We start from the raw sequence: 27,543 nt of genomic DNA on the forward strand, positions 1-27,543 counted from the left end.
ATGCAGGCTTACTTTTTGCTTAGGCAAAGCAGTGTATATCAGTGTTTCTTGGAGTTAATCTTCATGTTCCATCACTGTCACTTTTTAAATTACAAATTATTTTAAATTTAATTTTATTGCCATTGGTATAGCTTATGATGAGTAGTTTGGGAATAGAATGTGTAATGGTATATATTTGCATTGACAGTGATTTGGGCTTGTTTTCCATTAACTGGACCTTTAGATTTGCTTTGTGGTTCAAATAGGAATCATCCATATCTATCCCAAATGCTTTTGTTCTGCGACACCATTACTACAGAATTACTTTTTGACTGAAAAGTGCTCCTCAGTTGAGTACCCTATTGTCACTAAACCTCTCCTAGTACTCTGAGAAACTGCTTGCTAAAAGTAACAGCTGGTTGGTACCTCAACTTTTCAAAACAGATTTTATTTATTTATTTATTTGTGAGAGAGAGAGAGAACGCAAGCGCGCGAGCAGACAGGGGGATAGAGAAGCAGGCTCCCTGCCAATCAAGGAGCCTGATGTAGGATTCCATCCCAGGAGTCTGGGATCATGACCTGAGCCAAAGGCAGCGGCTTAACCAACTGAGCCACCCAGGCACCCCTGGTCAGTACCTCAGATGTGAACCATTGCTTATGGTGTAATCAGTCCTTATCTTCAATACACAGGTTTATAGACTATCACTCTGTTTTGGGGGTGTTTCTTCTGTGTTTGGTCCATTTTTGTTTATTGGCTTGTAGAATATGTAGGAATGCTGTGTTACAGCTGTGGATCATGTATGTACTTGGATTTAGCTTTGCTATAAGGAGAAATTTGCATTCCCCAGAATACAAGAGATTTTATCAACAAATTAATTAAAATAATAATTGCTTACAGTGTTTTTTCTTTAGAAAAAATTTAAGACATTTTTAATAGCCGTAAGTGTATAATTATAAAACCTAAACATTACTCAGCAGATCTATCAATTGATGAATTATATTAAGCTCTTTATCCATTTTAACTTTTGCCAAAAAAAGATAACTCTTTCTTTCTCTGTCACAACCATCTACCATTACAGGCAGACTCTTTCGCCCATTTTTATGATAAGTGAGGGACAGCTCCACCCAGCAAATATTATATGTAAACTGATATTTCTGGATTTGCTGTAAAATGATTCTGTAGAAGATGAGTGGTTACCGATAAAGTAAGGTTAGCCATCAGTTTGTTTAAAGTTGGGTACGGTTTATGAGTTCATTACAGGGTTTTCTTTGGTTTTGTATTTGTTTGAAGTTTTTCATAATAAAGTTTTTTTTAAGTATATAGAAAGTAGCATTAGGATAAGTAGTATGAACAAAATTTTGAAGGATAAGAAATAGATTAGCCGGTAATTAACAAAAGTCTTCATTCCATTCAGGCAAAGGAGTTTGAACTAATCCGTTAGGTATTAGGGAGCCATTGTAGATTTCTAATTGTGGAATGATAATGATTAAAGTTATGCTGTAAAGGGTTAAAGTCGGGACATCTGGGTGGCTCAGTCATTAAGCTCTGCCTGTGGCTCAGGTCATGGGATTAGAGCTACATAGGGCTCCCTGCTCAGTGGGAAGCCTACTTCTCCCTCTCCCACTCCCCCTGCTTGTATTCCCTCTCTCACTGTCAAATAAATAAATAAAATATTTTTTAAAATTAAAATAAAAAAATTAAAGGGTTAAAGTTACGAAAGAATGAAGAGTAAATTTTGGAGGGTTGAGAGCCTGAAGGTAGTGAGATCAGTTCATTGCTATAATGAAACCTTGAAATCATAAGGAGGTGAGTAATGTTGGTGAATGAATGGAATAAAGACAGTCTATAAAACATTTCAGAGGGAAAAAAAATAGCTCTGCATCCAGGCTCTCAGTCCGGTGCTAGAGCAAGCACAGTAAAAAGTAGAGGGGTTGTTGTTTGTTTGCCTCATTTGTGTAGGGCTTACATTTGAACCATATTGGTTCGCAGGCACTGTAAAATTGAATTGGTAGGCATTGTAAAAATTTAGTCAGTGTTTTGGCTTTATCTTTTAGTAAATCAGTATTGACAAGTTCTTAGAGTTTTAAGGGTTTTTTTCTCTATGTGTCATTAAAAATGAAGGGCATCCTATTTTACACTCTAAAGCGGAGCTGCCAGAACAGAGTTTTTTGGTTTTGTTTTTAAGTTTGTTTATTTATTTAGGTAATCTACACCCAACGTGTGGCTTGAACTCACAACCCTGAGATCAAGAGTCTCATGGTCCTCTGACTGACCCAGCCAAGCACCCTTAGAACAGAGTTTTGACAACTTCTTTGAAACCAAAGAGTTCAAATCTTCTAGATTACTTGAATTTTGTCCATCAGAACCCTACAAATGCTAGCAAGGTTACAAGTGGTTAGCATTCTTTATTTTTTCATTACTGGAAGAAGAAATTTAGATCTTGATACATTCTATTAAAAGAATTAAAAATTATCTCATGGGGCAACCATAAAATACTTTGATTTTGAAATAGTGCTTTATGTTTTATTTTGAAGATCCCAGCCTAAATTTATTGAAAAAGCAAATGAGATCTCTTAGTATATAAGAATTTCACAGAACAATAATAATGACACATCCAGTCAGTAGTCGTAAGTGTATCAGAATTGTTGAGAATTTGCAGTTGACTTTCATTTTAAAGTTTTCTTTTAGAATGTAGTCTTCTAAATAGAGGACTCTATGAGCAAGAGTTAGAATTGAAATTATTTTATTTTTTATTTTTTTATTTTTTTTTTAAGATTTTATTTATTTATTTGACAGAGAGAGATCACAAGTAGGCAGAGAGGCAGACAGAGAGAGAGGAAGGGAAACAGGCCCCCTGCTGAGCAGAGAGCCCGATGCGGGACTCGATCTCAGGACCCTGAGATCATGACCTGAGCCGAAGGCAGCGGCTTAACCCACTGAGCCACCCAGGCGCCCCGAAATTATTTTAAACCTATGAGAAAATGTAGCCAGCTTTCACACACTATATGGGACTTTGTAAAATGGTTTTAACTTTTTGGAGGGTGGTTTGACACCTCTGATACATGCTTATGACATTTCAGTAGTTTCACATCTAGAAATGTATCCTAAGAAAATGTTTGTATATGTTAAAGAAAGGCATATGTACATGACTGTTCAGTCCTATATATGACGGAAAATTGGCAGCAATATGAATGAACATCCACCTGCACGGGATTGACTTAAATTAATAGTACAGACATAGGATAGATATGGTGCCATCATTTAAGAAGAAGCAGACTTATGCATATGCATATAGAAAGATGTCCGAAACCTGCTAAATGAACAACGCAGATTATAGAACTGCAGAGTTATCATTTATTTTGGGGGGTATCTTTGGTAAGTGAAATTATGTGAGAATTTCACTTCTACTTTTTATGCTTTCATAAAGTTTGCCTATTTTTTTTTAAAGATTTTATTTATTTATTTGACAGAGATCACAAGTAGGCAGAGAGGCAGGCAGAGAGGAAGGGAAGCAGGCTCCCTGCTGAGCAGAGAGCCCGATGTGGGACTCGATCCCAGGACCCTGAGATCATGACCTGAGCCGAAGGCAGTGGCTTAACACACTGAGCCACTCAGGCGCCCCTAAAGTTTGCCTATTTTTACAAGCATTTATAATCTCTAATATGTTAAGAATACAGATACAGCTGTTGGTTGGGGAGGGGAACTCGGTTGTGTTATCAGAAATGTTAAGCCTTAAATTCCTTTGCTGTTATATACTTAACCACCTGGTCTGCCTACCAATCCTGACACATGTATGGTCAGGTTCTGTTTGTTTTGAGGGTTCTTGCTGCCTGGTGACCTTCATTCTAATAGAACTTTCCATAAGACCAGTCAGTGATAAGTCTTGTGTAAACAATTCAAGAGACTTATGAAAATCTTACCTATAAGAGACTCCTCTGTGTCACTGTTAAACTATGGAGTGGTCTGGGATTTTCTTTTTTTGAGAGGACAGTGTTGTTTTCTCTTCAGAGTGACTCATTAATTGTGGAGGCACACTTTAGGATTTTTTTCCCCTTCATGGTTGTGAACATGCAATACTTGGCACATAGGCAAGCCTAAAGAGTTTGCAAATTGCCTATCCTCTTCTGCTTTTGGATAAGAGAAACACCTTAAAATAGCACTTAACATAGTTTTTATATATAGTAGTTACTTCATATTTGTTGAATGAATGAATGAATGAAGAAAAAGCTGGCAAATCTAGATAATATAAGTCCAAAGAGAGCCAGGAATTTTAGTTTGGACTTGTGTGTCTAGCATAGCACCAATAATAATTGATACTTAAGTTTAAAAAATTTATTTTAATTCAGGCATTGCTATCTAAAGTAAATAGTAATTTCTTTAATAAATAGAAGCTATACATTAAAATCTTTATTTTCTTTCTTTTGAAGGCACCACTTTGTATGTTACTTCTTATAAGTTAATATTTTTGTAGCAATGTTTCTTCATCTATAAAAGAATAAATTAGGCTCTAAACTTTAAATTCCTAAATTTTTTTTTAATGAACTAGAGAAATTTTGCCCAAACTACTGAAAGTATAACAGATATTAATGCCTCATAAATGTGCACAACCCACTTTATCTGGAGTAAGGAAATGTGGTTCCCATTTGAGGGTTTTGGAAATGAAAAGCGTCTAGAGAGGAGGCAAACTTAAATGGATGAGATGTTCTTTTCCATTTTCTCTGGTGTATAGATCTAAAGCATGCTGAGGCTCCTAGAGGACAGAACCTTGAGAAAGTCTTGAGACTATCTCTTTGCAGAGCCCTTGAGAGTTCTTTGAGGATGTCATCTTTTTTTTTTTTTAAGATTTTATTTATTTATTCGACAGAGAGATCACAAGTAGGCAGAGAGGGGGAAGCAGGCTCCCCGCTGAGCAGAGAGCCCGACTTGGGGCGATCCCAGGACCCCGAGATCATGACCTGAGCCAAAAGGAGAGACTCAACCCACTGAGCCACCCAGGTGCCCCAAGGGCGTCATCTTTATTTAATACTTAGAAGCCTAAAATTTTCCTGATTCTTCTTAAGCACAGAAAGAGCCTGTGCATCTTTCGTTAGTTTAGCAGTAAATACCTATTTATCACTGTTAAATTGGGTATACATAAAATACTTTTCTTTTTTTCATGTTAACCTAAAATAAATTAAAATCATAGTATTTAGTTTCATTATTTATGATGTGTACTTATATCCTAGCTCCTCCCCCCCCCCCCCAAGAATAGCTAAGTATATGTTGGCGTCTGTAATGCTACCATTAATGAAATTTTTCAGGGGGAAAGAAATTCTTCCTGTGGACTAAAATAGGATTTTTTAAAAACTGGGTTTTAATTACCTCCTATTCTAGTAAACTTAGAGTTTTTATAGACATCTGTTTATTGTGCCAAGCCTAATAGCCCCTAAAGGGAGTATAAATTTAGGCAAAGGAGCCAAGGGATAAACAAGTGTTGGAGGAGAAGAGGTGTGAGAAAAAGAAAACTTTATCTTCACTCTAAATTACCTTAGTCTGAATTTCTTTAGTCTCCATTTTTTACTTCCAGTTTTTCTCTTTTCTTCTCTCCCTTCAGCCCTCACTCCTAGATTCTCTGCCTACATTAACTTGTTTCAGATTATAAGCCTAATTTACAGTTTATACCATCCAAATATATGAACTTTCCCCCAGATCTCTGGACACTTTTCTTAGAGTTAATCGCCTGTTTTCCAATAATTCTTCTAATGCTTATCACTTACCTCTGCTACACTGTTTGTTTTTACATGTTTCCCAGTATCTCCCTTTCTCACCTTAGTTACGGTAGCAAAATTGAAATACACAGTTGGAGAATAGTAAAAATAATCCTTAGCCACATTCAGTTTACTAGGTAATAGCTCCTCTTTACATATATTTAAAGGTTGCAGAGAATCATTTAAACTCTATTTTCTACAAATACTAGTTCATATGCACCTGTGAGTAAGCAGGACAGGTATTCTTTCTGTTGTTCAGATGAGAAAACTGAGACTTTGAGACATTGCATGAATTGCAATAAGCCAATGTCAGGATTCATAGATTCTGAAGCAGAATGAAGCCCATTGAGATTTTACTTTGAGGAATTAAAGATTGTATATAAAAGGTGATTTTTCTGAGATCACCAAATATTTAGGCTTTTAGGCTAGAACTCAAGACTTCTGTCTCTTAATATAGTACTTTTTCCTAAAATACTTTTTCCTTTTTCAAGGCCAAAAGTGATCCGTTACAGTACAGTGGTAGTGTTTTTCTTGATCTTTTCAGTTTGGGTTGAAGATGAAAGATAAGCATATAAATGACAGTTGCCACATTAGGTCTTCCACAAGTTGGTACCGTAGATAAAATGCATTCCTTTATCTACTGCATTTTGAACTGCTCTGTGATTTTAAAATTGAGTATAATCATCATGTTAAAAAAACACTTTCTAATAGTCTTTCCATATGTCTCCTTTTTACTCTTTCACTCTCTTGTAAAGAAGAAATTGAAGAATTTAAAAAGAGGGGCGCCTGGGTGGCTTATTCACTTGAACATCCAACTCTTGGTTTTGGCTCAGGTCATGATCTCAAGGGTCGTGAAATCAAGCCCCAAGTTGGCTGTGTTCATAGGGGAATCTGCTTGAGATTCCCTCTCCCCTTCTCCCTCTGCCCTTCCCCCTGCTCTCATGAGTGTGTGCACTCTCTCTCAAATAAATCTTTTTTTTAAAGTATTTAAGAATAAATTCAACTTACATGTATAACAAAATATTTTTGAATGATCAGTAGGTTCAGAAATTGAATCTTAATGGCTGTTTTATTTTAACTCTTATTGACAACTTCCTGAATTTTTTTTCTCTTCTTGCTTAAATTTATTCACTTACTAGCCTACTTTAGATCTTTAACTGCTTTAGAATTATTCTGTCCATCAGTTCATTTTCATTATTTACTAGTTTAAAAATAGGGATAGTAGATTGGGCTGAATATATTGATTGTAGGAGACATCTTAGATGTTTGTGTTTTTAGTGAATCTCAGTTTTAAGAGTTACTGTTTCTGCAAGGAAGGTCTTTGGTTAATTATAGCTTATGGCTAGTTGAAATTTAGAGATTGTTGTATGCAGGGTCTTTTATTTAGTAAACAAGGAGGTAAAATCCTAATAATTTTATAGCAGTACCATATATACAATTTAATACTAAAACCTGACCTAGGAGATGAAGAACCTAGGGAGGATTTTTAAATTGATGAATTTTTTTATTAACATAATGTATTATTAGCCCCAGGGGTACAGGTCTGTGAATCACCAGGTTTACACAATTTACAGCGCTTACCATAGCACATACTTTCCCCGATGTCCATAACCCCACCACCCTCTCCCTACCCCCCCTCCCCCGCAAGCCTCAGTTTGTATTGTGAGATTAAGAATCTCTTATGGTTTGTCTCCCTCCTGATACCATCTTGTTTCATTTATTCTTTTCCTACCTCCTCCAAGCCCCCCACATTGCATCTCAACTTCCTCATATCAAGGAGATCATATGATAATTATCCTTCTCTGATTGACTTTAAATTGATGACATTTTTAATTTAGATTCCAAAATAGTAAGCTGTTGTAAGCTGTTGCTAATAGGATGATAATAATCATTAACCCTCTTAAAAGATCTGAAGTAATATTGTTGCCCTTGAGAAAATTAAGCGTTGCAAATTGTGATATTATTCAATCTACTATTTATGTTTGCCTAAACAAGAAGAGATTTTCTCTAATACATGCCTATCTTTAACATATTGGGTCACATAACTTTAGAAATAACTATAAAATATACTTTTCCTGACCCTGAATTAGTAAATGTTCATGTTTGTCCTTACTTTCACATCTCATAATTGGGTCCTAGATTCCAGATTGTTTTTCATACATAGGGAAGCCACTACGACTTTTCAAAACGTTTTCCAATGAGAGTGAGGAAAATAAGTGTAAAATTTCAACCTTGTTAATAACTTGCTTTTAATACCTTGTTGTTAATATGCTTGGAGGATTATATTCATAAAAGTAGAAATGTTGTCAGTGTTTTATTTCAAATTTAGTTATGGATGATTGATATTGAAAAACCAATTAAAAGCAAAGGGACATTTTGGGAAGATGGCTTGTTCTTATATATTTAAATGTGTATTCACTTACATGTTTTTGTCAGACGCCAAAATTGAGGAAGAGATTTGGCTTTCTGGGGGTTTTTGAAGAGAGCTGATCAGAGATTGCTCCTTGGCTGAGTTGCTGTCTGCATAGGCTGTTAACAATTGTTTCTCTGGCAGCAGATCTTGTTCATCAGGATTGCATCATTTCTGGGAGAATGGCCAAGGTCCACAGCCTCAGTACAAAGACTGTCTGAAGCATATGAGGCCTGTTCTCTTTCTAAAGCGGCACTCCTCTTCCTGCCAGTCCTCTTCACAGGATTACTGAAGCAGACTTGTTCTGAATTTCTTTCATTGGATTGGCTGTTTATTGGACTCTTGTCTCCCAGCTGCTTCCGGCTCACCTGGCTGATGCAATTTCTTTTTCTGAAATCTCTGTTGGAATTGTTCTTAAAACACTTTTTGTGTGTCTGCTCTGAGAGTGACCAAATAGGTCACATGGGTCTTGTGCTTTCAGCACTCACACAGAGAAGAGACTCTCAGAATGACACATACAGAGACTATTGACCATTTCTGACCCAAGTAAAAAGATGGGTAATTATAAAACATTTTTTCATGTTCTTTTTAATAGCCTTTTCTCCAGAAACTATATGTGTGTGTAAATGGTGACTTCTCAAAATAGTACTCAGTGTTGGGAGACTGACTGCTTTTGCTTCTGAATCCAAGAACTTACTAGTATTCTGTGGATTCTGATGAATTGTTCTGGAAGAACAAATTGATATGAATTTGAATTGATATGAAATTGAAATTCTGATATATTCATTTTCCCCCTACTGAACATTCATATATTTCTCTTTTTCCTCCTGTCATTTCTTTCTTGTTGTTGCTAGGGGAGTATACTTCTTACTTGTTTTTTTTTTTTTCTTTCTTTTATTGTTGCCTTCATACATTTTATTTTTATGATAATTCTGAGTATGCTCTTTTAAAATTTTTTAAAAATTTTTTCTTTTTAAGATTTTTACTTACTTATTTGAGAGAGAGATCACAAGCTAGGAGAAATGCAGAGAGAGAAGCAATCTCTCTCTGAGCAGAGAGCCCGATGCGGGGCTCAATCCCAGGACCCTGAGACCATGACCTGAGCCAAAGGCAGATGCCCAACCACTGAGCCACCCAGCTGCCCCTAAAAATATTTCTAAAGAATAGGAGTGCCTGGGCGGCTCAGTTGGTCAAGTGTCTGACTTGAGCTCGAACCCCGCGTCAGGCTCCCGGCTCATTGAGGAGTCTGCTTCTCCAACTCTGCCCTTCCATCTGCTTATACTCTCAAATAAGTAAAATCTTTTTAAAAAATAGTTTGTTTTCCAATTTTTTGTAAATTTAGAAATCCACAAAATATCAACATATAAAAGTACGTGTCCTCTCTATTGCTTGGTAGCTAGAATCCCCAAAACAACTCTTTTTACATGCATGATATATTAACATTTAGTTAATAATTCCCTGTTCTGGCTAATGTTAAATTTGACTTTTTGCCCCCCCCTCCCCCATCACCTATTTCCCTTTACTTTTTGGAGGGTAGAAAGTTAATTAAAGCTCTGTTTTTCCACAGAGTCCTTTACACAGTTGACCACAAATAGAATTGACTACCAATTGTCTCTTTTTTTTTTAAGTGGACAATATGATAAATGGGATGAAAGTGGAGGGAGGGGAGAAGTAATATGAATTTATACTTTAATAGGTGATGGAAGGCCCTTTTCTGACTAGAGTAAACTTGATATTTTGTTAAAGAAAAGCCTCTGCATTTGGGAGTGGGTCATTGGAGAGGTACTTCCTAGGAGAGATAAGAAGTCCTTTGGGAAATGGGAGAGACTTCTCATTTGAAGAAAAGAGTGTTAACCAATGGCATAATATTTTCCACTTCTTAAGTCTAATAAAGATAATTTTCCTTTTCCATTCTTTATTTAGGTTCTGGCTTTATAGGAAAATAGGATATCATGGCTTTAAGGACAGAAATAAATGAACATAGTAGGGTTAACAAGGCAATGTGTAGAAATGAAATAAATTACTGTGTAAAATATTCTGTATAATTCAGAGTGCCTGAGTGGCGTTAAGCATCTGACTCATGATTTAGATTCAGGTCATGATCTCAGGGTTGTGAGATCGAGCCCCACATTGCATTGGACTTTATGTTGAGCATGGAGCCTGTTTAAGATTGTCTTTCTCCCTCTGCCCCCTCACCCCCCTCTCTACCCCAACTCATGTACATGCGTGTTTGCTCACTCTTCCTGTCCCCCCCAAAAAGAAAATATTCTGAATAATTCTGTTCTTTGTATCCATTGTTATTATTTCTTTCTGTATTAATCTGTGTCTCAACTTTTTCTAGGTCTTCAGAGGTACTGGCAGATAATTTTGGGGGACTTCATATTTGGAGGTCTATAAAAAGGTGACTGAGTCAAGTAAATCCTTTACATTTGTTTTAATTTTTATATTGTAATGAGTGTTAAAATCATATGTTGAGATAATGGTGATCATAATACATTCAGCACACAGTCTCAGACATTTTCAGTCTGAACATTGGAAATACAGCAGAGGATAAAACACAAAAATCCTGTCCTTATAGAGTTTATATTATGGTAGAAAGAGAAAATTTAACAAGTATAAGATATCTTGAAATTGTTCCACCTAGAGACAGAGTTAACTTCTCTTCTCACTCTAGGACACCTCTCCAAACTGTGCGATAAGTTAACTAATTCTGTACTACTAACCTTAGTAAACTATACTAAGAGTCTATTTTCTTGGCTTACAAAACTAGAGTAATTGTAATAAAATATTGCATATTGATCTGTTAAGTCTTCAGTTAATTCTTAATAGCTACATTTTACAGAGTGTTATTTAGGGAAGGAATGATTCTCAGGGCTATGTGAGCAGTTTGATTTTGTTAACATTTTTTGTGTTAAGAAGCCTAATAATTTGAAAGCTTTATGTATTTATTTATATTCAAGACTTTATTTAAATTCAAATTAGTTCACAGATAGTGTAGTATTAGTTTCAGAAATAGAATTTGGTGATTTTTTTCAGTTGCTTATAACACCCAGTGCTCATTACATCAAGTGCCCTTCTTAATGCCCATCCCCTAATATGAAAGCATTATATAGAAGATGGCCATGCTACTCTATAGTAATTGTCCTCATCGGAAGAGAGGAAAAGTCTTGTAAAACTAGACAAAAGGAAGGAATTCATGAAAGAGAAATTCATAGCTAAAGTAGTTAATGTTTCTTAAATTTATCAAGTCTCCAAATTAGCTAGGTTGAGATTTCAGTAAGGAATGTGTTAATCACTTATTCACTCATTAAGGAAATTCTATGTGTAATAATTTCCCCCATTTTTTCATTTTAGAATATCTTTTAAAAATTACTGTCAGAAAAATAACTGTCAGCTTAAGTTTGTAAGTTGTCTTCTAGAAGCCTGCTTTTTTTTAATGGACATAGAATAGTCCTGGCTATGACAAAGGCTTTAATGGTGTTGGATAACTTTTTTTATCCTTTACTGAAAATGTAACATGTAATTGAAATTCCTATATTGGTTAAGGGGAGGTATGATTATTATCAGATTCTGTTCTGATTATCAAGCCAGGCATCTTCTGGGATTTTTGGTTTTTGTTTCTTCTTTTTAGTTCAAGTTATAGAGTGATACTAATAGAGGAATAGTTATAACCAACAGTCCCCAATATTTAACTGTTTTTCAAGCATATTTTATAAGTATTCTCTTTTATTATTTGTAGATTTTATTTCAATCTCCTAGAGGCTTGGAGAGTATCCTGCCTAAATTTGTTTGGATATATTGTTAGAAAAGGGAAATATATTATGTGTTAGATGGGCCCAAAGAGTTATATTAGTCAATTCTCTTTTGTAAGCTGTGAAGAAACAACAGGACATTTTCCCTTTTTCATTTCAGTCCCAAGTCCAGCACTGTGTCACCTCCAGTTGTAGCAACTGGTATCTTGCCTTCACCCAGGTTTGGAGAGTCCTAGATCTTAATGAGATCCAGTTCTTTCAAAGTGTAGGTGCCAGAGAGGACTGCCTAGTTTATAGCTGTTTCTAGTATTCTAAAATAACACAAAAAGAGTAATATTATCTTTATGTGTTTTTAAAAATCTTGGCCTGATTCACTGTTTATAATTGGTTTTCTTATTGACATTAATTTGCCTTATGTATCAAATAAGATTTAGGCATCTTACATGGTCTGTCATTTAAAATTTGCACTAATTCTCTGGGTTAGTCAGCTTAGTAATCACGTACTTCTCATTTCATTAAATTTCTCTAATATAAGTAATGGAATAATTATTTGTAAAATTGAGTAAAATAAGTAATTTATTTGTCTTAAGATGAATCAGCAAATCAATCATGACTCTTTTTGTAGTCTTTTTGCAAAATTCTTTATTAACTTGGGTCTTTACCATTCACACTGACTTCCCTCCCACAGAAAATATTTCTGGTTTCATTATTATTATTTTTTTTTTAAAGATTTTTGTTTCTTTATTTGATAGAGAGAGATCACAAGTAGGCAGAGAGGCAGGCAGAGAAAGAGAGGGAAGCAGGCTCCCCGCTGAACAGAGAGCCCGATGCGGGTCTCAATCCCAGGACCTCGAGATCATGACCTGAGCCAAAGGCTCAACCCACTGAGCCACCGATGCGCCCCATCTGGTTTCATTCTTTAAGTAGTTTAATACAAAACCACTAATGTAAATTGTATAGAGTATACTTTTTTCCGCTTTGCACCATACCTTCAAATTTCTTAATATACTCTTTTTTTTCCCTCTTTATTCAGAGAGAGAAGGGAAGGGGTGGTTGGGGGAGAGGGAGAGAGAGAATCTTATGCAGCCTCCACACTGAGTGTGGAGCCTGATGGCAGGAGTTGATCTCATGATGCTGAGATCATGACCTGAGCCACTCAGGCACCCTTCAGAGATTTTATTTTTTAAGTAACCTCTACACCCAACTTGGGGCTTGACCTTAACACCCCTGAGATCTAGGAGTCACATGCTCTAGTGAGTGAGCCAGCTGTCCTGCTCTCTTAATGTACTTTTAACTTTTTATACTTTAGTAGTTTGTGAGTCTTTTTCTTCCCAGATTCCACTGGTTATGGTTAGTCACTCAAGGTATTTCACTGCTTTTCCATAGAAGATTTTCTAACCTTTATTATGAAACTACTCTTTACAGTTTATATTTTTATTTATACTTAGCAGTGGATTGAATTGAAATGAAATGAAAATAAGCATAACTTTTGCTACCTCACTTTGTAGAATATTAATGTAGTACACAATAAAATAGGTCAATGTGTAGATCCTTTGCTGTACTTGTTTATATTTATCCCTTAAAAGACTTACTTTAAAAATGGAAAAATAGGGGCACCTGGGTGGCTCACTTGGTTGAGCATCAGACTCTTGGTTTTGGCTCAGGTTATGATCTCTGGCATAAGATTGAGCTCCATGTTGGGCTCTGTGCTCAGCAGGAGTCTACTTAGGTTTCACTCTCCCCATTTCCCTCTGCCCCTCCCCCACTAGTACTGGTGCACTCTCTCGCTCTCTCTTTCAAATACTTAAATCTTTTTTAATAAATAAAAATGGGAAAATACTCAGTATCATTTAGGTTAAATGTAAAGAACTATCTGGTTATTAGATATGTTCCTTTTCTCTGGCAGGATTCCTCATGTCCATAACATGTTGGTTAAGACTGTGCAGCTCACCCCCACTCTCAGAGTGGCCAGTCTCCATTAATTGGACTCGGTGATTTCCACTCTCTGCTGTATTGGACGTCATGAGCATTGCAATCCCTCTGGGAGTCACCACACCAGATACATCCTACTCAGATATGGCTGCTGGATCAGAGTAAGTGCTACTTTCTGGGTAGTAGGTGTGTTACCAGTTTGTGTGGAGATAACTTTCTTATGGGCATCTAATAATAAGTACTCAGTATTTTCTAAACCCGAGTCTAACCCACCATTAATGACATTAGGCCTTTCCCTTTTTGCCCGTAGAAGTTGGAGGGGAAAAAAAGAGTTAGAAAGGGGAGGAAAAGGATGGGGGAGGGGGGTTCTTAGTAAATAATATAATTGAATTAAATTTGCACAGTAGTGATTACATTTTCATTTGTTTTGATGGGTGGGGAAGATTGAAATAAAGTAGGTGTCACTACGTGCTTCTGTAGTGTTAATGATTAGTCTGAGGAGGGAGATGAGGAGTTCTCTCCAACTGATTTTCCTTGAAGGCCTCTTCCTATGTACTTCTCACTGTTCTAGAGTAAAGGGGCTAAAACTTTATATGGGCAGGTTACTTAGAACATCTTCTATTTGGGGTAGAAAACATTGAAAGTAGTGTCATCTGTTTTTATATAATATTCATTGCCTAGAAAGAGGACCTTCAAAATCAGTGGTACCAAACTTTTTTTTCAGCTAAGAGCAGCTTTAGGAATTCAGAGTTTGTCGAAAAGCCCAATCCCTAAAATAGACTCTCAATTCTTGAAGAATTTAAATACCAAATGGCAATGAAGGTAGGCCTTCATTATAAAACTTTATATATTATTCACAGTTTAAAAAAATTTAGCCTTTTGTATCCCTTCTCTTTTAAGTTGTCCAAGATTCCCCCTGCTCACAGATTCCCCCTTTTGTCCTTTTACCTCCCTTGTACCCAATCTTCCTTGCTTACAGAAAGGAAGTGGAAGCCCCCTACCTTTCAAGACGAAGTGGCACTACACCAGGATGTGAAAGTCCAGCGAAAGAGACCCAAGGGGCCTAGGGGGCAGCACACCCCCAGAAGCCAAGTCTATTCCAGGCAGTACCAGGGATTAGGGTCTGGGCTGGAAAAATCCTGGTGTTTTGAATATGTTCAGGTCCAGTTCAGACTCTTGATCCCACAGCCACTTCTTGAGTGAGGTGGGTGTTGCTCTAATTCCCCTGTTTCTCTTGCCATTTTCATAGTCCCTGGGGATTCTTTCCCCTTCAGCAAAGCAAAGCAACTGTACCAGAGCTCTGGGTTCAACTGCATCCCTGATTAATAGTGGTTTTCTTCCTTAAAACTGCTAATATAGTAAAGAGCATGTATATTTTCTTTACAAAGCCACCTAGGATTACTTAACTGTCTGTTGTCTTCCTTAAAGAGGAAGACTTAAAATGGAGCTACTCCAAGAAGCAGTATACTATATTCTTGGGTAGTCAAGAACTGAACGTTTTTGGCCTTATTCCCATATAAAAAGGAAGATGGAGGGTGGGGGATGGGAAGGGTGGAATTGTGTTCCTTCCAGGGCTTTTTTTCCTGTTTTGTTTTGTTTTTATTTTTTTGCATGCCTGAGAGATTCAGTTATGCTAGCAGCTGAGACTTTCAAGTTTGTAACTGTTTCCCAGATACTTAAAAAAATCTTCCTGCATTAAGAACTATAATTGTATAGTGTTAACAGATTTTTTATAAAGTCAACCACTGCCTCTTACATAAATTGTCTAATAAACTACACAGGTAGACAGCATTAACATTTGTGAAAATTTCAACAGAGAGATTAAAGCAATGACTTTGGGACTAGTAGAGAAAAAACCCTAAAGCAGTTCTTAAAACTGGTGTTTTCCCAGAGTGCAGAGATGACCACCCAATAAATGCTGCTAGGGAGTCCAAAAGTATTTGCAGACTTTTGGCCTAAAAACTTGACTCTCGTGTTTCTATTTCCTGAACATTTTCATCTGTAATTTCTGGACAGATTTCTGATACTGTTGTTACACAGTTACTCATTTAGTATTTCCATAAAGCAAGAGAATGTCAGCAGTTAGCTTATGTACCATTCTGTTGCATTTTAGATGATGTTTTAATGTTTCATCATGCATATTACACTGTCATGCATATTCCACTGTTCTGGGCACTCTAAAATTAAAGGTGTGAAAGGCAACATACTAAACTGAGTAAAAGACCTATACTGTATCTCATGGGATTTTAAATCTGATAATAAGAGTAGGCATTATGCATTTTTTATGTATTTGTAGGAGAACCTCTAGATAATAAAAGCAAGGATTTTTCTGAATTTACAGTTCTCCCATAAATGATTTTTAGACATTTTCCAAGAGGTAACATTATAGCAGCAGGTTGCATGTTGTATTTAAAACACAATTAATGCAATATCTGTCGTTAGCATGGCTTCCATGTATGTGCCCAGCTGTCATAGTAGTTTAGACGTAGGCTATAATTACATTTGCATAAAATGGTTGGCTAATAAGGAAGTGTAATCCTAACAGTCCAGATTTTTAATCCATATTTTGAAGTATAGATAAGAGCAGATATATATGTCAAGAAATATACTAGGAAATGGTATAGTTATTGATCAACATGTAACTATTTAATTGATAGCCAGCATGAAAATTGCAGTTTCCTTTTCAAACGACATGAGGTTAAATTTTAATACTTGGCACGCATATATTAAATGCTGTGCTTTACTAGAAAGTATTGTCCAGTGGGATGGCCTTTTAACCTCCACAAAACACATTTTATTTTTATTCCCTAGACTTGCACATGAAGTGCATATGTTCATATTTACCCAGTTTGGAGATGGGTAAGATACAACCAACATAGCTCCATCTCCATGGCCATCTTTTATTTCATGCCACTTTCCTTTTTCCCGTCCAGAAAAATTCCATTTCTAATAAACAGCTGCCATATTTCACTCCATGTGTTCAGTGGTACCAAATTTCTTATATTAAATACATACAGCTTTTTTGGAATACTTATTTACTAAATTAACAGTGTTGAAAGTTATTACTTTCTCTTAACTGTCCATCATAGAAACTAAATTCTGCCTTCATTTTATTAATGCTTGTTTCCCTTCAGTTTCATTTAGGAAACCCCACCTGTTTCCTAATACTCAGAGCTGATTGCCTCTCAGTGAGCCATGTCAGATCATCTTTTCTCAAGAATACTGACCTGCATTCTTGATGTACCCCCACCCCAGTTCCCATTTTGCAGACACTCTTAAAGAATAAAATGCATGCACTTCACTAACAGAATACTTTCCTATGTCTAAAGTTCTTCTTCACCTAGAAATTACCTTTGCTGTTATTAATAAGATCCCTTCTCACAGTATTGGAGCATATAACTGGGTGAGTTGGATATATCTCAGAATTTTCTTTTATCCCTCACTTCTCAGCTGACATTGCACCACATTGAACTGCACAGTTTATTCCTGCTGAATAATGTGTATTGTATACTTGAAAGCAGGAAAAACGTATGTTCCTTAAAGCAAACCATGCATTATTTGATTCCCTAAAAGACCCTTTGATCTCTAAGGCTGAGTTATTTTTGTCCTTGGAGTTTCTGATTTGTGAATCTGTTCTAGTTAATTTAAATGACAGATAATCCATTACTGAGTTTAGCAAAGTCATACGATTGCATTCCTTAATAATCTTTCAAAATTCCCAAAAACTTGAATCAAGTAACAATCAGAGTAAAGAGTTCTTATTTTCCCCAAAACTTGTGTTTTGTCCTTTGTTACCTATGCCTTTTTATTATCATGTAAAGGCTTACAATTAAATTTCCAAATTTGAACACATTTACAATGTTTTTATATTAAATTATACTTGAACAGTTTGCTTTCCATTCAGTGAGGGTAAAAAGATATCACACCAGGCTTCTCAACAAGCCTGGCTACTTAAATTTTCTTATCATTTTCTTGGAAGATAGAATGTTAACCTGGTTTTCCAAACCAGACAGGCACAGTGGAAAGAGCACAGGATTTGGAATTAGACATTGTTTCAAATTCTGCCTCTGTCAGTGTGTGACCTTGGTGATGTCACGTAATCTCACCACCTCAACTTTTCCTTCTGTAAAAATGGGGTGCTATGTTTACTAGTTGCAGAGTAAATGATTTAATGTATATAAAAGCACCTAGAAAATAATGGGCGATTCAGAATGGTAGCCACAACTCCTCTTATTATTTGTCAATAAACAATAACCTCTGATTACAGTTTTGAATATTTTGAAGTTCTGTGGTATTACCATGCAGCTGTTAAGTAATTGTGTCCTTGATATGCTTGCATGTCATTGGTGGATGAGAAATTATTACTCTAATATTTCAAAGGTTTTTGGGGGTTCATCAAGATGAGAGGTATGATAAATATAAGATGCCATTGTTTTTACCTGTACTTTCTTCAGGGTATCCTGTCTTGGTAGTGAATGGAAGAGGGCCTGGTCCCTGGGGCAGTGCAGAAGGCACTTTCATCATCTCACTCACTGCAAATGTCATGTGAGGTTTCATGGAAGTATTAAGAGATCCAATTAAGAAGAATAGTTCTGAGTCTAAACCAGCCCAGAGTGGCTTCTCTAGGGGAAACTCCCTGCTCAGCTGGTACGTTTGTGTTTGTCATTAGGGACACCTTGTATTCCAGGTGCCTGCCTTGAGACATCTGCCTGTACTGGCTTCATGTTACACACAAATTCACATTTAATAACACTCCTGTTATTTATAGGCTTAGTTATATTAATCGGATTGTTTCACTGAGTTCCTTCTCTTATTCTAGTGGCTGGTGGTTGTGGAAAGAGGAGGGGTTAGCATGGGAAGTTAAAAGTCTTAGTTTAAGGGAAGATTAGGTGTTATGCTATCATGCGTTGCTTTTCGCCTTTGTGCAGCCCTGAATCTGTGGAGGCTAGTCCAGCAGTTAATGAGAAGAGCGTGTATTCCACTCATAATTATGGGACCACTCAGAGGCATGGGTGTCGAGGACTGCCTTATGCTGTGAGTATGCATTTGTTTCTCTCCAGAGCAGTGATCTTCCTGGAGTGTAATCCATTCTTATACATTGTGACTTTCTTGAAATGTTTATATGCAGCATGACGAAGTTGCCCCTTTTGCACTTCCCTGCCTCCAGCGGACGTCTAGCCCTGCATCATTGTTCTTGTTTTTATGTCCCAGTTGACCTTGGCATTTTGTTTTATCACTTTCCTGGTTGAAGCCAAAAAACAAAGGGTACTACTTTCTTCTTTCTTTCCATATGTACCATACTTTAGGGGAGAGAGGGGCCAGTGTTTGGACACTGTTGATTTAAAAAATCTTATTTTCAGGATCATAATTACGGAGCCCCTCCTCCTCCGACACCTCCTGCTTCTCCCCCTGTCCAGACGATCATCCCTCGTTCTGACCTGAATGGCCTGCCGTCGCCCGTAGAGGAACGCTGTGGAGACAGCCCGAACTCTGAAGGAGAGACTGTTCCTACCTGGTGTCCTTGTGGTCTTTCTCAGGATGGCTTCCTTCTCAACTGTGACAAGTGCAGGTAAGATCATGCTTCATCTCAGTTTAAGCCTGGGTTGCTGGGATTAGGGTTTCTTGTTAGTAGGGAAAAGCTCAAAGTATTCTTTCTTGTGTTTGTTAATGTAGATGATTCCTTAGTGCTCCTTGGCTCGAATTCTCTGCACTAGGTGAGAATTGCTGACAACAAGGAATGAGAGATTGATGTTAAAGCTATTGAATTTGATATGAAATTTAATGTCCTGGAAACATTTGGTAGGTGGGAGGAAGGGGGTAGTATATGCAGAGACACTTCTCCCATGTGTGCAACAATGTGCTGCATGCTGTTGGAAGGACTACTTTAAGTTTATTTTCCCTCTTTAGGGGAATGAGCAGGGGGAAGGTTATTAGACTTCATCGGCGGAAGCAGGACAACATATCAGGTGAGCCAAAAATGGGTTGGGCCCATGTTTTGACAGATAAATATTTTGTGATTTAAACAATCATCTCCAGAACTCCTATAAATCCCCATGGTCCCAGCTTTTCATGGAAAGAGAAAGCAGTTCTCTCACAACTTCTTGTAATTGTCTTGTTGTGAATTAACGTCTCCAGAAACAACATTTTAGCCCCAGAACAATCAAAATATTCCTTGTGAGCACACATACCAAATAAGACAGATCCTTTTTCTGTGTTAACACATTGAGATGATGAAGCTTGGGGACTTAGTACAAGGGGGGGAAGTATATTGATATCGAACAGACTTTCTCTGCTTGATGCCAGTGATACAGAAAGAACCTTGTTTTCCTAAGAAAGGTGGGTATTTATGTTCTACACATGACAGAGTTAGTGGAAGTTATGACTTCCTGAATATGGAAAAGGAATAAAGATAAAGTAATAAGCTGCTTTTAAAATGTGCTTGGAGGGGCGCCTGGGTGGCTCCGTGGATTGGGCCTCTGCCTTCAGCTTGGGTTGTGATCTCGGGGTCCTAGAATCGCGTTGGGCTCTCTGCTCAGTGGGGAGCCTGTTTCTCCTTCTTCCTCTGCCACTCTGCCTGGTTGTGTGCCCTCTCTCTCAGATAAATAAATAAACAAAAACTTAAAAAAAAAAATAAAATGCGCTTGGACACTATTTGTATAACATGTGAACTATGAAATAACTTTTTTTCAGGTGGGGATAGCAGTGCAACAGAAAGCTGGGATGAGGAGCTTTCTCCTTCCACTGTGTTGTACACAGCAACACAGCACACACCTACAAGCATCACCTTAACTGTTAGAAGAACCAAACCCAAGAAGCGGAAGAAGAGTCCAGAAAAGGGTCGTACAGCAGCAAAGACGAAGAAAATCAAGGTATGGAGGGTAAAAGTATCTTAAATAGAAGTATGTCTGAAATAGCCCAAATTTTGGACCAAGAAGGTGCCAAAATTCTTTTAAGAAGTGTTTGATCCAGATGTTTGAAGGGCCACTTTTGCTCTGCTTGCAAAAATCAGCTAATCTATGTTGTGAATATGTAGACCAACCTCTCTTCTGCCACTCCATACCATCACAACTGGCACAAAGTTTCTTCTACTCCAAACCCCATCCCAGGTATGAAATCCCAGCCCCATCTGGCCAAGCCTGTTTGTGCTGCAGCCTCCGGTCTAGGCTTCCACTATCCTTCATTATCTCCCCACCTCCTCAGTCCCGAGGCATAGTCTGAAATTCTTGTCCTGCCCACCTCATGTCACTGGATTGATTGTTTTTTCCTTGTTTGAAAAAAGTTAGGAAACATCTCTTGAATGATCTAGGCTTCCTCAGTGTTGTGGTCACTTTCCTGTATTCTCAACTAAAAAGTCTCCAGGAGAAACCTCTTCTATTTTGTGTTCTTTCTTCCCCATCATGGCAACTTTGTTGCTCCTAGGTGACTTGTCCACCCCTTGTTAAGGGGATTGGTCTTTGTTTTCTTCTTAATTTCAAAACTGGTAAATCTGCAACCTTACGAAATGTTTTTATTTACTTTTTCTTTTAGTGTCAGGGGTGCATATAGGATTTAAGTGATGCATGCTCTTCCCTGTTAATTAGATTCACCATGGAAAGAGAGTTAGCCTCCAAGTTGACTGGCCTTGAGCTACCCCTGTTCTTGATAATAGTGTGGGGGATTCCATTGTATTTGTTACCTAGGGAAAGGGGACAGACTAAAACACTAGTTCTTGCCTTAGTTTTAGTCTCAGATAGGTATAACTGTCATTCTTGGTACCAAGTTTTGTTTTGTTCTACTTGTTTTCCTCTTTGGGATAGGCATTTCGAGAGGGATCCCGGAAGTCCTTGCGGATGAAGGTAAGGGGTATTCTTCCCTGATGCTGTGTTTTACTTCACTGTGATCTTGCATTTTGGTCAGCTTCTTTCCTGACATTGATGGTCTGGGAATCTTGGACTCTGCTTTTTGTTAGTTTGTAATTGTTGCCATTCAGTTTTCGTAGAGCCTTTCTCCAAAGTAGGTTTTCTTGGCCATTTTCTGAAATATTTTCCCTTTCTGTAATCAGCCTTCATTTACTGGTTTTTCATTGGCCGCTTTTCTGAGGGGAGGGGGTGGTGAAAGGGGGTAAGTGACATTTACCAAACAAAATGGAGCTGATGTTTTCTGTCGTTCTAATTGGCCTCCACCTCAGGACTGAGGTTTTTCTAGGGATACAGGATCTCTTTTGCACCCACCCTAGCACCATGTGGGCTTTAATAACCAGTTGGGAGGGTAAATTTCATCAGTTAGGAAAGTAGTATTATCGATAGGAATTACTCTTACTGGAATTACTTTGTTTTGAACTGTATTTTTCCTGGCATGTCTATTTGGTATAGAAAATTCAAATGATGCTAGTGTGTTTCTTTTCTTCAGTTACCAAATGAAAGTACTTACAAGGTGATACTGGGTGGTGGTTGGAGAATTGAGAAATTACGTGCAATGGTTTAAAAAGACTTTTATGTACTGGGTGATAAAGAACAGTTTTCCCAAAGGAGATTTGATTTTATTGTCTGGTATCTTCCTTTACCTGTGTATATGTAGGGGAACAGCATAGCTCCCAGTTGGCTTCAAAACACTTACTTAGAATTAAGATCTAATTTAATTCTATAAGAATTCCTATCCCTAAATGTGTAAATCATAAAAAAGCAGGATCTTTGCTGTTGACAGTTATATGGCATAAACATTAAAATCTTAGTAAGGAAAAGCTTTATTGAGGTTAATATACATAAGTATATACAGAACACTAATATAACTGATGTTAATAGAGATCACAAGTGACCCTTTATCTAAAATTTGAAGGCTTCACCTAGCATATACCTATAAAACAGTCTTGTACATATCTGTAAAAGCAGTGGGAGAGGACTCAGAGCCCAAGAGCATCAGAGTCCTGGATGTCTTGCAACACAGCCTAATGTTTTGTTTTTTTTTTTTTTTTGCTAGAATTTTCTCCTGTAAGAAATTACAATTGCCTTAACTACCCCCTTTATTTTTGTCTCATTTGCTTAGAGGGGATCTTAAATAGACTTATGGGGCAGACAGAGCCCTGACCACAGCTGTTAAGGCCTTTTTTCTCTTTAATCAGCTAACTGTTTAACTTGCCTCCAAGTGTTCAAAACCTTTTTGAAAGCCATTGACTGGCTGCCCCTGAAAACTATTTATAAACCTCTCTACATGTAAATACTGCTTGCATTTTCAAGATGTTGACAGTCCCACAGGCATCTTAAAATTTAAATAATTAAAAAAATTCATTTATTTTGATTCTCAAATCCGAATTCTAAGTTGGGTTACAAATTTGTACTCAATTCATTATTAGTAAGAACACCGCCAAAGATTCGGTTGTGAGCCATAAGGATGGATTTTATCATTTAGATTTCTCATCCCCAAATCAAAAGCTTGTCTACTGGAGACTGCTCTTAACCACTAAATGCTGGTAACACATACACCCAGGTGTGGTAATCAAAAATGACTTCAGATACTACCAGATGTCTTCTGGGGACAGAAATCACCTCTGCTTGAGAACCATGCTTTAAACACACGGAGTTAGGGTCTTGAGTACCCAGAAGAATGGGAAAGCAGAGTAGTCAGAGTTGTGTTAGTGAACAACAGCTAGTAATGTGACAGTGGCTTCCAGTACACGTTAAGTGTTGTAAGTCATTGGTTTAGTGATCACTACTGAATGCTTAAACCTGGGAATACTGTTTGGGCTCTCCTAATCCCCAGTCTGATAAACACCCTTACATCTCAGGTTTTGAACTTTTCTTTTGCATAGCTGCTCCTGATACCTCAAGCAGGTGATACTGTGTTCTCAGTGTGTTGGCCTCAGATGTTTCTTAGATTCCTATGTTTATTGTTCATTCTTTTGGACTCTGGTGAGAAGGGTAGAAAACAAAGGCATTAATATTTTCCTTTCATTTCCCTGTTCCTTGGGGAAAGGATGGTAGACAAAAGTCAATCACAAACAGTGACACAAAAGTGTGAAGTTGTGAAGATAGACTTAAATTTTTTCTGTGTCATTCATAGAAAGTATATCTTAATGCCTGTATTTGCAACTTGAGTGTGGACGTGGATTTGCAAGTAGCTTTGGTACTATGGTATCTTTTCCTTCTAGTCATCACTGTTACGACATCATCACTATCGGTGTTGGTTTTGTTTTCTGATGATGCTTTAAGTCTTTAACACCTTGGAGGAGAACATGTGTCAGACTTAAGCTGTGTCTCTGTATCTCAGACATAAAAACTGTCTGTTTAGGATAATGTTATTGAGATAAAATAATCTTTTCTCAGTATTGCCACCATAGAAGACAGTGGTTTTCCTAGAGAAGTAGACCAGAGTACCTCCCAGCATTTACTACACTCCATTTATGCACTCCCCTGCCCCCACCTTACCTCCTCAGAGTGCAGCTGTTTAAACTGTCAGAAATAGAGTGCTAGAAAGATATACTCCAAAATGATGACTTTGTCTCTGGGAAACGAGATCACGGGTTATTTGGGTCACATGTATTTTTAGAATGAACATGTATTAATTGCATAATGAAAATAATAAGTCAAAAAAAGAAATTCTGGAGAGTAGTGAAATAATATCAATTTAGGCTGGTACACAGATACTCTAAGTATTGAAATTTAAACTGTAATCTTTTGAGGTATATCTCTTGCTTATTTTTATCAAGATTTTCTTATGAGCTTGATTTCATTCTTCTGATAAGAACAAAATTTCTGTGATTTAAAAATGGTCATAAATTCACAGTGATGGGATAGGGACTATCATCCAGATTAATTTTTCACTTTATTAATGAGGAAACGAAGCTTGTTTAAGAAGTTGTGCAAGACCTTGCATCTCACTGGTAATGAAACCATGATTAGAAGCCAGATCCCCTGACTCCCAAGCCATTACTCTTTTATGCCATACCAACTGCCAAGTGAAAATAAATTTTCTCTGGAAATTCAGCCTGTTTTCCCTCCATTTTTATGCATGGATTTTCCTAACCTACATGACCTTTGTTCTCTACAGAATTCTCCTTCTGAAGCACAGAATTTAGATGAGAATACAACTGAGGGATGGGAAAATCGGATAAGACTATGGACTGATCAGTATGAAGAAGCTTTCACTAATCAGTACAGTGCAGATGTACAGAACGCCCTTGAACAACATCTACATTCTAGCAAGGAATTTGTGGGCAAACCTGCTATTTTAGACACTATTAATAAGACTGAATTGGCCTGTAATAATACAGTTATTGGTTCCCAAATGCAGGTAAGAATCAAAGGGTGAAAGACTCCCTATAAGTAGTTGAGACTTTTCTGAACCCAAGAAGAGGGCATATAATGGGATTATCATTTCTTTCGAATATATGAACCCCTTAGAATTACAAATTAGCCAGCTCTTGAGCATCTTCAATTAAAAGCAAGTTGTAGTGACTGGAAACTGTCTGGATACATATTTGTAAAGTATTAATTAAAAATAGGTAAAATAGGGGGCACCTGGGTGGCTCAGTGGGTTAAAGCCTCTGCCTTCGGCTCAGGTCATGATCCCAGGGGTCCTGGGGTTGAGCCCCGCATTGGGCTCTCTGCTCTGCAGGGAGCCTGCTTCCTCCTCTCTCTCTCTCTCTCTCCCTGCCTGCCTCTCTGCCTACTTGTGGTCTCTGTCAAATAAATAAATAAATAAATAAAATCTTAAAAAAAAAAAATAGGTAAAATAAGATAACAAATTTTATACAGCTTAAGTAGGAATTTTCAAGTTTAATAGAAAGCTAAGCTTGTTCTTTATCATTTTTGCAGTAGATGTAGAGCCACTAAAATCTTAATCACATCTCTTTTTATGATATTTTTTTATCTTTTGTGAGGGACCAGGTGACTGTTCTGTTAGGTGGGCTTGTCTCCTAGAAACTTTGATCATTCAAAAATTTCTTAGTTTAAAAAAAAAAAACAAACCTTCATTTTTGAGCTAAATAGCTTACAAATAAAACCTAAAGATATATTGGTGCCTTTTCCTCAATTAGGAAATACTTGAAGTGTCTGCTGTGCTGCTGTAGCTGTTGTCTAATGTTAATTCTCTGGTTTTATGTAGCTACAGCTGGGAAGAGTCACTCGTGTTCAAAAGCACCGGAAGATCCTGAGGGCTGCAAGAGACTTGGCTCTGGACACGCTTATAATAGAGTATCGAGGGAAAGTCATGTTACGACAGCAATTTGAGGTCAATGGGCATTTCTTCAAAAAGTAAGAACATCACGCAGAGCAGTGAGGGCTGAAGTGGGCCTGGCAGAGTGGTATGGCTGTATAAAAAACATCCTGGTTGATAGGATGCTCTTGGGGAAAATATTAGAGCTCATATAAGCTCACACCTGTCTGCTATTTGTAGAAAAGTGCAAATAAATCTGCAAATTGTTTACTGTATAAAGTGGTAATAACTCCTTTCCAAGCCAAGCCTTCCTTGCTTTGTGCTTATTCTTTAATCAAAAGCAGACAAACATGTGATGTTTTTCAAGTTCAGGCATTGCACAGGACTGCTGCCTCTTCTGTCAGCATATGCTTCATATTTGAGGTGAAGTCATGGGGTGGCCCTTTTATTTGTGTTGAGAATTACAGGAATTTTAATTATATCCCTTAGACCATACCCCTTTGTGCTCTTCTACTCAAAATTCAATGGTGTAGAGATGTGTGTGGATGCACGTACTTTCGGTAATGATGCTCGGTTCATCAGAAGATCATGTACACCAAATGCAGAGGTAAGATTTCTGTAGCAACTTCTCTTTGAATGGAACCATCAAAGGACAAGTCTACTGAAGAGGCAGTCTGAAAACTTCACCCAGATTAAATTAAGGTCTGTTGATAATAATTACGATCTTTTATCATAAGAGACCCCCCAAAAAATAATGATGCTTTTATTCTCACTGGATGGGGGCAAGGAATGGGTTTCCTTAGCAAAGGAAGAAATGGGAAAAAGCAAATTTAGTATTTGCTAAGGAGAAAGAGCTAGATTGGGTAAGAAATTGAGGTCATATTAAAGAAATTACTGTATGATAGAAGATATCATTAGGCCAAACTAAGCTGTGTGGTTGCACTTTTTTAGATTTTAGGTAATAATGTTTCAGATTTAGATTCTAGACATTTCTAGAATTCATTACTCAGTGCATAATCAGCGCAGCTACATCAAATGCAGCAAGAAAATCCACAGAGCTTTTAACAGGCTAAGGAATTTTAATTCTCTGATGCAACTGAAAACAGCTTTAAGGTGTAGAGATCTTACCCCAATTTCTAACATCTCAAGGTTTCTCCATTTATTTCAAGAAGTATCATAAATTTTCAAACAGTTAATGTGTAATAGTTTCATGTGAAATGATGGAGTTACGTAAGTAAGACTACCATAACTCTTATGTGGAGAGAAATTATTTTGTCAAAAGGTTTTTTTCTGTCTTATGGAAAGTTCCTGGTCTTTATGGTAAGTCATCAACTGTAAGCCATGTTCACACAGGTGCGACATATGATCGCAGATGGGATGATTCACCTGTGTATCTATGCGGTGTCGGCCATCACCAAAGATGCTGAGGTCACCATAGCATTTGACTATGAGTACAGTAACTGGTAAGACCTACAAAATCTTTCCTACGTGAATGGTCTTATTGTACCTATTAGGCTCTTCTGTTGATCTGTTTTTGTTCCTTATCATTTCCTTTCTTTAACCTAAGCTTTTCTCATGTAATACATTTTTGGT

General features: G+C 37.2%; 1 protein-coding gene across 18 annotated transcripts in view; it reads left to right on the forward strand.

The window, feature by feature from the left end:
• Positions 1–27,543, forward strand: part of SETD5 (SET domain containing 5) — an 84,311-nt gene that overhangs the window by 24,070 nt on the left and 32,698 nt on the right. For 4 of the 18 annotated variants that reach the window (XM_045063254.1, XM_045063262.1, XM_045063258.1 and 1 more), the window contains exons 2-15: positions 10,479–10,538; positions 13,796–13,982; positions 14,801–15,025; positions 16,633–17,224; positions 18,276–18,468; positions 18,750–18,855; positions 19,182–19,390; positions 19,729–19,787; positions 20,512–20,690; positions 21,618–21,656; positions 24,844–25,086; positions 25,900–26,048; positions 26,440–26,557; positions 27,304–27,413. In XM_045063254.1, coding sequence (XP_044919189.1) covers positions 18,377–18,468; positions 18,750–18,855; positions 19,182–19,390; positions 19,729–19,787; positions 20,512–20,690; positions 21,618–21,656; positions 24,844–25,086; positions 25,900–26,048; positions 26,440–26,557; positions 27,304–27,413 — 1,304 coding nt within the window. In that variant the 5' untranslated portion in view covers positions 10,479–10,538; positions 13,796–13,982; positions 14,801–15,025; positions 16,633–17,224; positions 18,276–18,376. Of the gene's footprint in view, positions 1–10,478; positions 10,539–13,795; positions 13,983–14,545; positions 14,644–14,800; positions 15,026–16,632; positions 17,225–18,275; positions 18,469–18,749; positions 18,856–18,881; positions 19,087–19,181; positions 19,391–19,494; positions 19,536–19,728; positions 19,788–20,511; positions 20,691–21,617; positions 21,657–24,843; positions 25,087–25,899; positions 26,049–26,439; positions 26,558–27,303; positions 27,414–27,543 lie in introns of those variants that run through there. The other 14 variants (XM_045063261.1, XM_045063266.1, XM_045063256.1 and 11 more) reach the window with 13 other exon arrangements.

This window comes from Mustela putorius, unplaced genomic scaffold (assembly GCF_011764305.1).
Source record: "Mustela putorius furo isolate JIRA1106 unplaced genomic scaffold, ASM1176430v1.1 tig00003850_pilon_pilon_pilon, whole genome shotgun sequence".
NCBI lineage: Eukaryota > Metazoa > Chordata > Mammalia > Carnivora > Mustelidae > Mustela > Mustela putorius.